The following is a 13,540-nucleotide window of genomic DNA, read 5'->3' on the forward strand; positions in this document are numbered from 1 at the left end:
ACCAAGACAGGTTAAGTTTATTTTTGATAAAGATACCGAACTATTTTTATTCTATATAAATTATTACAAAACATTACCTGAAAAATCAGAGTATAGTCACAGAAATGTATGTCAATATGTCGCGTTAAAAGACCCGAATATGTGGTATCAGCTACACAAGGAACACTCCATTTCTCAAATAAATTTGGGACGAAGAACAAGTAAGAACTTTTTACGTCACACAAGTGACGATTTTCGTAGTAATATCGAACATTATTCAGATTTTTTGAAATTAGATGTTATTGTTCGAAAGTTGCATGGAAATTTTAAAGAAGTTTATTTTGAATTATTTCCAAGGAATACATATAATATAAGTACATATAATTTTTCTTACAGACTACTACGACATTACCCAAAAGACAAACAGTGGGATATGTTTACGCAAACCTACTTAAAAGTATTTGGAAATAATATTTTAGATAACTTAATTTACTTAAATTCAAGTTTTATAAAGTTATTTCCGAATAAGACTATTATGAATAAATGGGCAGAAACACACTATGAAAAACACAAATCAAATCGCCTGTTAAAATATTGTCATCCAAATACAGCGATTCCTTTGATAAAAGAAAAAATTAATGTTACGTCAAATATTTATGAACGAAAAATTTTAATAATACTCTTGCTAGAAAATTGTCAGAGAAATGAAGATTTTACGTCACTAGGAGGGGTATTAAAATATATTTGTTTTCGACATCGAAACGAAGAAAATACTTCAGAAATTCTTAATAAAATTAAGGATTTATTTAAATTGGAGGAACTTGATGAAAACCACTGGAATCACATAAATGAAATGCTCACAATCTTAAAATTAAGAAAACAGTCATATTACTATACTGTTACATTTTATCTAAAATATATAGAATATTTAATCCTCCATGGAAAACCCTATCGAAAAGAACTCATATTGTACATCAAAGAATTTGAATCAAGTAGATATACTTATTATGTTGATTTAGAAAATAAAAAAGTCAAAAGGCAAATTTTAATTGAAATCGTTAATATCTATCGTGAAGTCGAAGAAATCGATGATATAGAATTTAAAAAGAAATTTATCCGTATATTAATTGAGTTCAATGAACATAATACTGAATATATTATTGATTTATCAGATTTTTCAGGATTTCTTCCGTACATAAAGTCAATATTGGATTCTGATTATACGATGTTGAAAGACAATGAGAGAAATCTATTAATTAAGGTTATCAATTATAATTTTAAGTTTCCAGAAAAGCCAACAATAGTAATTGAGGAAACTCGGCTTCTTGAAATATTTCAACAAGATAGTAAAAAAAGCTTTAATTTCGGCCATATTATCGAGAAGAGTATTAAAAAACTGGATCGATCAGAATTTGACGATAGTATCGTTAAGTTATTTTGGGATAACCTAGAAAAATTTAAATATTTTGATTTCTGTCGAAAAATTATACACTGGCTATTTCTGAATAATCCAAAAGCTATAACTCCTTATTTCGATTTGATATGGACGGCAAATCAAACGTACATTAAAATTAAAGAAATTAAATTTATGTCTCATTTGGGTTTCGACAAGAAAGTTGTAGCCTATTGCACCGATAAGTTGACATGGCTTGATGATTTTTTGAAAGATACATTTGAAAAACAGTCTCCAAGCAGTACCAAAATGGAAACTGATAGTGAACCCCAGAAAGAAATTGACCTAGATATGTATAAAAAAGTAATTGAGTATCTCTCTATATTATTAACAACAGATGAGTACATCGAAATAATTTCGAAACGATTTCTACCTGTTAAAGAAAAGATAAATCTTGCCGATGAAGCGTTAAATCAAATGTACTACTTACAATGTGAAGTTGCAGGATCCCTGAAAAAACTGCACGAACCTACAATTGTGCTTCCTACAGTGATGAAGTTCTGCGTAGGTGACTATTTACAGTCTGCCTTGCCCTCACTCTATAGTATTTGCTATAGAGCTCCAGAGGAGCTGCTATATTCCTACATGGATGTATTATCCAAAAGAGCAGTTTCTGTTAAAAAACACGCACTGTTTTTAAGTTGCGAAGTTCTAAATTATGATTATGCTTTAAGTAAATTGCGAAACTTCGACGAAAATCATGTTTCCAGTCAGAAACATATGTTCTCTGCTACATTAAAATATTTTCGTAAAAATCCTTGTGAAGAATTGCTAACCTTGGTTGCTTTGAACTTAAATACAATTGATAAAAATGACGATGAAACGTTAACTAGTTTGGTAAATATTGTTGTACCAAAAAAATATAAAACTGTGTATATCAAAAAATGTTGGAATTTCTTTGAAAATTTAAGAAAGGAAGACATTAAAGTACAACAATATTTAAAATTATTTTTAGATGCTATTTTAGCCTCAGAGGACACTTTCTTATCTTTGACATTTGATTTTTATAAGCACGTTATTACACATTATTTTAAAAACCCTCCTAAGAATGACCACAATTTAAACGGCATTAATCGATTTGTCTGTTCAGTTTTACGAAATGTGAGATTAGAAGAAGCTGATAATTTCAAATTCATTTTTGACATTATTCCCTCATTTCCAACACACGCTATTAAATCATTTTTTGATAATTTCTATGATTTAGCGACAGACGATGTAAAAAACAATAATAAAATTGACACAGCTAATAATTATTATATAGAACTTTTTAAACAACATTGGTTCAATACTTTTACGCCCATTAAAATGTTCAATGAGCACGTGTTACTTGATTTATTATATTTAAAGTGTAAATCATCTGACAGTATTGTCGAGAATTACGCAAAAGAAGCGTTGATTTACTTAGAAGAACTGATTGCAGAATATGGGCTCTATATTTATTATAAATTTAAAGATTTAGTATTGCACAAACACACATTCACTAAAAGGGAAATATATTTATTTCTTTATAATATACTAACAATTAAAAATTCAACTATTAACTATATATTGGTTATTGACATAATAAAAGACCAGTCTTGTAGCGATGAAGTAGATGATATTCATCGTAAAATCATGAAAATCTTAAGAAATTCAGATCAGCGTGTTGTATCTGTGTACTTTAACAGTTATTTTGGATAGAAAGTATATACGATATATATATACGAGTATAGTAAGTTGTAGAAATGTTTGAAGAAATTTATATATGTACAAGATTCACAGTAACACACTTTAAAAGAGATAAAAATTTTTACTTGTGCTTTACGGAAGATATGTGGGAAAAAAATTAATTATATATTGTATTTTTGTAATAAATATTGCGACTGTATTTTGCATTTTTTTAAGCTTTGTACTGATTTTTTATATTGTTGCTATTAATAATATATTGTAACATTTGATCTGTTTGTATAATACCTAGCCTGTGTTTTCCAGTTAATATTTCCTTGAAATCAGTCAAATAATATTTTTCTTTAGATTTGAAAAAAAAAAGTTAAAAATTGCCTTGAATTTTTCGGATGTTGCATACGTTTATCTATTTTCGATTGAATTTCTAAGAAATATATATTTTATTCGAAAATACGAACCATATTCTAGTTATTATTCTTTAATTTAAATTATTATTTAGTTATTATTTCTTTAATTTAAATTATTAAATACTAGAATATGTTCATATAACTCCAATGCTATCAACCATAATTAAATGTTCTTTTCTAATTACTAAAATACTCAGTGGTGTCAAAATTCTAGTGTTCTTAGTATCTTAGCTTCTCGGTATCTCCGCCACTGGTTGTTAGATTTGTGTACCAACTCAGTAGATCTTTTCCAATAATTAATTAAATCATTAACCCAAGATATTTAAATATATAAATAATTTTATTAAGTTTTTGAATGATTTTTGACATAGAACCCACTATTAAAGTTTGCCAGAGTATATCATTAACATTTTGTATATTTAGTCAATGCAAATAGGTATCTATATCTACACCAATAGTCAAAAACCAGATATTGTGATGTCCAAAATATACTTTGCTGGCAGACATTCAAATATAAGTAAAATATGCGAAAACAAAAGGGTAAATGTTTTGGTATTTGGGATATAATTCAATTTATAAAAATATTGATAAAAACTCTTACGACACTTTTTCTATAACTTAATATTAATGGAGTTAATAATAATAACCCACCAAATTATTATTATTATTTTTAATTAATATTTGAAATAATTTTTCTTTTCAGTTAAACTATAACTTTAATATATTTATTACTAGTAACAAACTGCACCTCCTATGATCATAATAATTATTCATAATTTTTATTTGTATGTTTCCAGGAAGTGGCTTGATATTGAAGGCCATTAACTAACACGTGTTACAAAAATATTCTCTGGTTCCAAAGTGGACAATATTATGTGCTTCCGAGAAAATGCAAATTAAATATATTGAGGCACGTACAAACAGTAAAAATTGATCTATTTTGGAATATAAAAGAAGCGTTCCATAGTTTGTTCAATATCAATCATTTAAGCAATTTAAGGTTTTTTTATTATTTTTTTTCGTAATTTGTTATCAAAAGTAAATATACCAGACTGAAAAAAGTTATAATAAAATATTAATTAAAAAAATAACTGAAGTTATGTAAGTCCGTTAACACGAGTTTTCGCAAAAATGTTAGGAACTTGTACCACTTATTTTTATGAATAGAAAATCACCTCATGATTTTTTATGTCACTAATGACGGAAATTTTGTTACAGTTTATTCTTCTTTCCGGATTCCGAAAAGGAATTAAAATTAAAAATAATTTTTTTCCATTTTAATTCTCTGAAGTTAGTATTTATATCTTAATACCTATTGGCACATATCATATCTGATTGTTTAATATTTTATCAAAAACAAACCGATATGGTTATCTTGTATTTGTTTTATATGATACCCTTCAATCATTATTTTTTATGGTCTGCTTCCCACATACCTATTTAGGTATGTAGGAAGGAGTAAGATTATCAATCATCTACCAAAGTTAAAAGGTTAGTGACTATTGTGACATAAAACTGCATTTTGTAATTTATTTCTAAGTGCATTTCTACGACAGTCTTATTTTCGTTATAAAATTAGGTAACTAGGTAAACCAATTATATTTTTAAGTAAATTAAAGAAAATTTTTAATTATTTAATTATTATTATTTCATAGTAAATGAAAGCAATAATACAAACGGAACGAATAATATTTAAGATTATTATAAGAACTTTACAGGGTGTTCCAATGACGGTACAAAAACACAAACAGAAAAACAAGAGTAACAATTTTTCTTAAAATTACATTTATTACAAGAATCATTGAAGAGATAGACTTCGAAGTTGGTGTAATGTTGTTTTCTCATTGTTACTACGTACAGGTAAGATAAAACTAAAACTAATCAGAAACGTCGAATAAGAGAAGTCCGAATTTGAAATGTCAAATGTAAAAGTTATCAGACTTCGAAAAAAATCTTCAGACGCTGAAAAATTGGACAAGTCCATTTTCAATAAAAACTTTTCTGCTTTTCGATCTTTTTTCCATGAATTCACGTTCACGTTCACGTTCATTCAGTTCACGAGTAAAGTTTTGAAGTCATGAAAATATTAAGAGTCCGTTAGTAGCCTTTCCAATAATTTTACTCCAATATTTTAAAAATTAGGTGAGCACAGTTGTTGTCAATGGTTGAAAAATTTTTGGACTGGATGCTATGTCGTCGGTTTTAAGTCTGTATCTCTCGAAACGTGAAGAAGTATAAACGGACGACGTGGCAACCAGCCCATGAATGGTTTAATTACCCTTCATGGCAGTTATGCAAATCTTTAAATTATACTAATTACTCTATGCTCCGAACAAAACTGGTTTGGGACTGGTTTGTTCAAATTTCTAATAGAGACTTCAAATAACTTTTTTTACATTTGAAGTCAAGGTTAATACAAAACCGTGATTTAAAAAAAAATTGTTTTTATTTCTGTTAATTTCTCATACATGTGCTTAGTTTCCTCTAAGTATTTTTATATATTTTTTTTCAGTAAGTTCTACAAAATATATACATTTAGTATAGTATGGGCATATCCACAAAGTTAGAATTCTTTAAAAATAGTAACATTATGAAAAATTTACGTATTCAGAAAGGTACATCAAACACTATTTTTCGACGTAGTCACCTTCAACCTCAAAGCACTTTGTGAGCCGAGCCGAGCTTTCTGATACCTTCGTTAAAAAAATCTCCTGCCGCCTCTCGGGCCCATTGTTTCACGGCATTGTGAACCTCATCGGCAGTAGAAAACCTTTTTCCACACATAAACACCTTCAGAGAAGAGAAAATCAGAATGTCACAGATCAGGGATGTAAACGGGGCGGTTGATGATGTTCCAATCGAATGAATCCAAGAGTTGCTTTGTGTCGTTGGATGTGTAGGGACGTATATTGTCAATAACAAGAACACTCCCTTCATTTCTGTATCGCCCTCCATAGTGTTTTCAGGGTTTAGCAGTATTAATTGTTTCCCTCTGGGGCAAAAAGTTAATAAGGAGAATACCTTTACGGTTCCAAAATACAGTTGCCAACGGTTTTGAACTTTTTTGCTGATGATGAAGACGGATGTCGCCATTGCATTAAATGTCTTTTCGTCTAGGGGGTGTAGTAGTCCACCCTACTATTCGTCGCCAGTCACAATACAGCCAAATTCCCGTGAGGATACGATTCTTTGGCTTTGTGTTGATCCGTGAGCTGTTTTGGTACCCATCTCGCATATAATTTTTGTAAACCAAGTATTTCAGTAATTATTTCATGCAGAAGAGATATGGAGATTTGTGGAAACACTTTGAACATCTCGTCAAAAGCCAGTTTTTTTTTTGACATCAATTACACAATCGCCACGTAGGCAATAATATTTTATTTTAATGTCTCTGGGTTTGTCATGAAATAGATCTGGTAACCTTAGTCATGATTGAGGGACACCCACTCATTTGTTCATCATGAACATTCGTTCTGCCAGCTTGTCACAACACGACTTGTGCACATTAGTACGATTCATCACACCATCCCCATAAACAGTTTTGATTTCGTTAAAAATCTGAAAAGCCGCCTTTCCCTTTGCACTCACTTCAACTCCACCCTACAACAACAGTTCTTAACTGACTGAGACAAATGAGCGCGCATTCTGTTCTCAACACCTTGGCCTTGAATGTAGTGTTTCAAACATTATCCAAAAAACCTCAGGGCATCAGTACTCTTACTTTGTGGATGTGCCTCGTAATATTCGTATACTAAATAATTTGATTTATTTAGCATGAAAGCAAAGGAAATTTATTTTTGACAAATATACTAGAGCAGGCGTCTCCACATATGAGAAAAATATAACAAAAAAAAAAATAAATTAGTAATTGAAAAACAGAGTAGGTAAATAGTTTTTTTTCTATTGTATGCATACAAGATTAGGAGACCGCCTAGCCGGGTGTCTTGGCCGACGGATTTCGATCTGCCGAGTCAAGCATCACGGACGCAGGCTGGAATTAGGATGGGTGACCTAGGGCAGGCTCGGGGACGTGGCTGTGGCAGCCTACCAGAGACCTGGGTCGCTCAACGTTTTCCGCATGTGTGTGGTTCACGATAAATGGTAATGAGAACAGAACAAGAAATCTCTGTAACTCAAGACCATGCTATCATACATAAACTGTACGAGACTTTGCCACCAAGCCACCTGCGTAGTAAATATGATTTGAAGAAAAGTACTCGAGTAATGAAGGAGGGTGTACAAGGGGCCTAATAAGGCCTAAGTGCCGCGGTGGAAGACAATTCCACCACACCACATATATATACATGCATACAAGATTACATAACTATGAGTTTCTTTTCTTTTATAAAAAAAAATTTATAGTAAAAAAAAATAAAATGTCATAATGATCAATCAAGCGTTGATTTCTATGTTTTTAAATTCACAGGAGGGTGAAATATTTCAAAAAATGTTTTAAAGTACAAAAGATATGCCACAAATGCATGATTTTGGAATGTGTTGAACTATATTGAAAATGCATTGAATAATTTACTTTTTTGTCTTTGAATTACAATTTTAATCTTGATTTTTTTTAAACAATTTCACTAATTTTGTTTAAATTGTATAAATCATCTTAAGCTTGTTTGAAATTCCTCAAATCCCATCTAATGCGGATCCTACTGACTAGTTTTTGTCAAATTTTACTTTTAATTTTTGTTTAATTTAACAAGAGGAAAATTTGTCGCAACGTCGCTGTTATACCCTGTAGAACAATTTAAGTAAAAAAATTAGTTACAGTTTTAAGTTAACATAATGTAGTTGTTGATACAATGCTAATAATAACACTTAACAACTTACCACAATAACAGTTTCTGCTGCTGAGCTTTCATAAATTATTACAAGGCACGTGACTATTAATTTTGTTTGGAACATTAATTTTAATTCCTTCACATTGGTAATTCTGTTTCACCGGCTGGTGATTGTATAATTTTTCACGAAAATTTATGCAATCAGCGATCGCATTATCTCGAGCATAGACGTAAGGGTTTGTCATTGTTCGTTGTAAACGAATTATTAATATTAGTGATGCTATGATTTACAGATTTTAAGCCAAAAGAACAACCGCCCAAAAGTGGGGTGCCTAAGCACGGTGGTCACGTGGCTTGTAATCATTTATGAAAGCTCTGTATTACAAAACCGCATTGTGATGATATTGATCTGTTTTTTTCCTCTTCTGTACATGTTTTTTTATTATCTATTAGTATATATCATCAAAAAGATGTTTGAGTGTTAAAAGTAGGTAAATAAGGTTGTATGAAATATTTTTTTGTAGACAACTACGCCATGGAGAATTCAGACTTTGTAACACGGTTCTATAATTTAGAGGGAGATTTAATTTCAGAAAGAAAAAATAATTTTTTTAATCTTCTAAAAGCCCAGTCTGCGCCTCTAAATGAAGACGATTTGAAAGGTTTATGCCCAAGAACATATTTAGAAAGTATGTTCCAAATAGACGTCTATTTTAAGATATCTACGACTTAATTAAGGGCGGAAATGAAGTATTTATCAGTAAAATCCTAAAACATCCTTCGCTTTTAATGGATACCATCGAAAGTATTTCCGCTGAGAGTTTTGTTAATGATTTTCTTCCATGCACATCATACTCCATAAGAATGAAGATACTGAAGAGAATCGCTTTTGTTTTGAAGGAGCATCAGATGGATGAGATAGTTTCTGCGGTACACAAACGGTAAATTTTTATATTCATCATTTAATGTATACATTGAGGGAAATCGACCAAAAAGAAAGTTTTGCTAAGGTTATCTGCATTATAATAGCAATAATTCTTCGCATTAGTGTTAGTTAGTTAGCAAAAAACGTTTTAACTACTAATAAGGTTCTTTGGCAAAACATTTTTTATTATGACAGCAATGTAATCTTTCAGGAGCCTATATTTTTTACGGTTAGGTACTTATGGCTAAAAGATATTTCCTTCAGTGTAACTGATCTCGTAGATTTGTGGACAATAAAGTCTCTAACCTAAAACTTCTAAATCATATTTTATAAATGACCATAAATAGTTGAAGTGGGTAACTTTTTATTATCCACAGCTTTACTTAGCTACAGATATTTTTTTATTAATAATGTGCATACACATTGTTTGCCCATGGTCAGTACCAGTGAAATATTTAAATTTGATCTAATCCACACGACTTTTTGCCAACTGTTACTATTTATCTCTATATCTGAAACAAAGTCCAATCGAACTAATCATCGCTTATTATCTAACACCACATGATATTAATACTCTAAATATTTTGTCGACTGTTTTTTGTTTCGACAGTACATCTACTGTTTACATTAAAATTGATTGTGCTTCGACATTAATCTAGTATTGGTAAAATTGTAGTTATTTTAATTTGTTTAATACATATTTTTTTAAATTGGCGTAGAATTATAATGACCATAAATCGATGGAATTGCTATTGATATACGGTGAATGTAGACAAAATGCTATAACGCAGAACTGATGTAAGGGATTCGTCTTCCATTTCGCCAACATCCAGTTGCTCAGATGCTCTTTGAACACTATTTCAAATAGCAACCGAGTCTATAGAATTAAAAAAAATTCAAGTTGTATAAACACTCTACAAACATAATTCCGTGAAGTATTTCACATTTCGGATTGATTATTCCGGAAAGCATAGTTTTTGTAGTGGGAAAAGTAGGGTGGCCTCGACATATGACCCCCCTTATGTACGCTCCTGTAGACAAATATTCATAACTATAATGTTTATGGTTACATATTCAAATCCTAGATAGATTAAGTTTTATTATAAGAATTTTCGTGTTACAGTTAACTGTTTTAGTAAAAAAATATATTTGCAGGTACGGACTTCATGTATCTTCAAAAATACTGCACACTTGTAGTAACGAAGACAATTAAAGAATATTTATCTAACTGCGAGATTATACTGAAACCAAGGCAACTAAAATTCATTTTTGATAAAGATTCCGAACTGTTAGTGACATATTTAGAATATTGTAAGAAATCAACAATATAATCACAAAGAATTATGTAGATATGTTTCTTCAAAAAACCCAAAAATGTTATTAATGCTTAAAAAGAACGTACCATTAATTGCAAAAGATTGGGTCGCAGAATAACTAAAACATTAATAGATCATGGTCGTAATGATTTCCTTAATAATGTTGAATTTTATTCGGAATTCTCAAAAGTAGACGCGATTGTTCGAAAATTGCATGGGAATTTTAAGGAAGTTTATTTTCAATTATTCCCGAGAAATGTTCATGAAATACGAATGTACAATTTCTGCAACACGCTTTTAAAGTACTACCCAAAAAATAATCAGTGGGACCTTTTTTCACAGACTTTCACGAGAGTCTTTGAAAAAGATATCCTGGATAATTTAAGTTATTTAACAGTGGAGTTTATGCCTTTCATTCCAAATAAAACTATACTGAACAAACTAGGAGAAGTACTTTACAACAAAAGCAAAGAGAATTACAATTTAAAATTATGTGATCCGAATAAAGCAATTCCCTTGATCAAAGAAAAAATTAACCTTACATCGAACAGGTACGAAAGAAAAATGTTAGTAATGCTCTTATTGGAAAACTGTCAAATTAACGAAAACTTGAAGTCTTTAGAAGAAGTGTTACAGTATATTTGCCTTCGACATCTAGATGAAAATCTTTACGACATACTTGAAAAAATTAAAGATAATTTTAAAATGGAAAAGTTCAATGAAATCCATTGGAATTACATATACAGGGTGATTCTTTAATATTGCGAAAAATTTCAGGGACAGGTTCTGTAGGTAAAAATAAGAAAAAAGGTTCCCATTAGCATGTGTCCGGAAACACTTCGTTTCCGAGATACAGGGCGTTCATTTTTTGTAATCTACTTTTAATACTTGTTATTTCAAAAGTCCTTTAACCGATTTATTTGAAAATTGACTGGTTTATGTTTAATAATAGGAGCCATTTTTTGTATCATTAATAACATAATACAAAATGTTACAAAATAATTTTAATAACTTTTGCTCTGCACTTATTTATTCCATTTTTTGTATCAATAATAACATAATACAAAGTACAAAATGCAAAATAACATAATACAAAATGTTACAAAATAATGATTTTAATAACTTTTGCTCTGCAGTTATTTATTCCAGGTATTAATGCACAGTGAGGCAAGAATTATTAGAATGAAAAAAATAATGGAATTAATGAAAACCAGCGAAGAAGTAAAGTTATAAAAGTTGTTGAAAATGACACCTCTAATTGCACTACATATGCTTCGATCCTGCAACGCATTGGTTGACGAACACGTTCAAAAATGCCTGGGGTGTGCCGAATTGTTTCACACGCTGTAACAATACGATTTCTCAATTCCTCGACATTTTCAATTGGAGTGAAATAAACCAGATGTTTGAGGTGGCCCCAGAGAAAAAAATCCAATGGATTTAGGTCAGGAGACCGCGGAGGCCAGGGTTGTGGACCTCCTCGACCTATCCAACGATTTGTGTACACTGCATCCAAATATTGTCGCGCAATTAAACTAAAATGTGCTGTAGCGCCATCGTGCATAAAATACATTTGGAGTCTTAAGTGATACGGGACGTCTTCCAGTAGTATCCGCAACTCCTTTTCAAGAAAATTACGATAAGCTTTTCCAGTTAGCCTCCTTGGTAAAAAGAATGAACCAATCAAGTGGTCTTCAACAATTTCGACCCATACATTTACTGAAAATTTATGTTGATGGCGGCTTTCAATTATTGCATGTGAATTCTCATCTGCCCATATGTGATTATTATGAAAGTTCATTATGGCTTCTTTGGAGAAATTAGCCTCATAGGTGAAAAGTATTTCTGCCAAAAACTGAGGATTTTGTTCAATTTTTTCTTGAATCCATCGGCAAAAAGCCAACCTTCGAGGAAAATCGACTGGTAAAAGCGCCTGTACTTTTTGGATGTGATATGGATACAAAAGCTGATCTTTCAGTATCTTAAAGACTGTTGACTGACTAATATTTAGATTTGCGGCAATCTTCTTCCATTTGTGAAGTTAAACTGTACGAGGTCGCCCGTTTTCAGCAGTCATTTTTTAAAAGATTCCTGTTTCATTGCACAATTAATATATCTTTCCTCATAAATACGCCTAGCCCTTAACGAATTACCGTCGGCAAGACCATAAACAAAATGCATATCGCACAATTCATTATTTGTGTAATTCTTTCTTTGCAGAGAAATATCAGTTTTAAAACACGAAACACTCCTACACTCACAATGTGACAAACAGTAATCAACTACTGACAAAAAACAATTATTGACAGTTGGTGGGCATTCCAATTTCCAAGCCAACTAGGACTATTTTGTTTGAACACGATAAGATAATTTAATCAGGCATCTATCAAGACAGATACCCTAATCGTATAGTAAAAGGACTTTTGAAATAACAAGTATTAAAAGTAGATTACAAAAAAAATGAACGCCCTGTATCTCGGAAACGAAGCGTTTCCGGACACATGCTAATGGGAACTCTTTTTCTTATTTTTATCTAAAGAACCTGTCCCTGAAATTTTTCGCAATATTAAAGAATCACCCTGTATAAATAAAATGATTTTAGATTTAAATTCAAGAGGCCAGTTGAGTTATTATATTGTTATTATGTTTGCCTTAAAGCAGATAGAATTTTTGGTTGTCCATGAAAAATCAATTAGAAATGAACTCATAACATATATTGAGGAAATTGAATTGAACATCGGTAACCTACTGATGGGGTTAAAAAATCGTAATGTAGAAAAACAAGTTTTATACGAAGTTATCAAAATATATCCAGTTAAGATGGAATACATAAATGACATGTCCTAGAGATTATTGACATTTCAAGTTTTCCAATATTTGTTACATATATACTGTCACTATTGGAAAGAGACTCAACAACATTGGAAAACGGAGAAAAAGACATATTATCCAACATTATCAATTATAATTACATGTTTCCAGAAAAACCAGTAGTAGTAATTGACGAA

The 13,540-nt window shown here is 30.7% G+C and overlaps 1 protein-coding gene and 1 long non-coding RNA gene across 3 annotated transcripts; both read left to right on the forward strand.

Moving 5' to 3' along the window:
• Positions 1 to 66: 66 nt before the first annotated feature.
• LOC108914466 lies at positions 67 to 3,275 on the forward strand. Its single transcript, XM_018720294.1, has one exon. The coding sequence runs from the start codon at positions 140 to 142 to the stop codon at positions 3,110 to 3,112; it is 2,973 nt and encodes a 990-aa protein (XP_018575810.1). The 5' UTR covers positions 67 to 139; the 3' UTR covers positions 3,113 to 3,275.
• A 1,730-nt stretch (positions 3,276 to 5,005) lies between these two features.
• On the forward strand, positions 5,006 to 10,534 carry LOC108914459. 2 transcript variants are annotated; one of them, XR_002763058.1, is made up of 3 exons: positions 5,006 to 5,083; positions 8,816 to 9,232; positions 10,372 to 10,534. It is a non-coding gene; the product is annotated as an uncharacterized LOC108914459 (long non-coding RNA). The 2 variants fall into 2 exon arrangements; XR_002763057.1 differs by lacking the exon at positions 5,006 to 5,083 and adding an exon at positions 5,263 to 5,364.
• Positions 10,535 to 13,540: the final 3,006 nt, after the last annotated feature.

Source organism: Anoplophora glabripennis, unplaced genomic scaffold, assembly GCF_000390285.2.
Source record: "Anoplophora glabripennis isolate ALB-LARVAE unplaced genomic scaffold, Agla_2.0 scaffold532, whole genome shotgun sequence".
Lineage (NCBI taxonomy): Eukaryota > Metazoa > Arthropoda > Insecta > Coleoptera > Cerambycidae > Anoplophora > Anoplophora glabripennis.

What these genes read in the sequence shown, in the direction of transcription:
- LOC108914466 (XM_018720294.1), top strand. Translation starts at nt 140, where the DNA reads ATGTGGTATCAGCTACACAAGGAACACTCCATTTCTCAAATAAATTTG.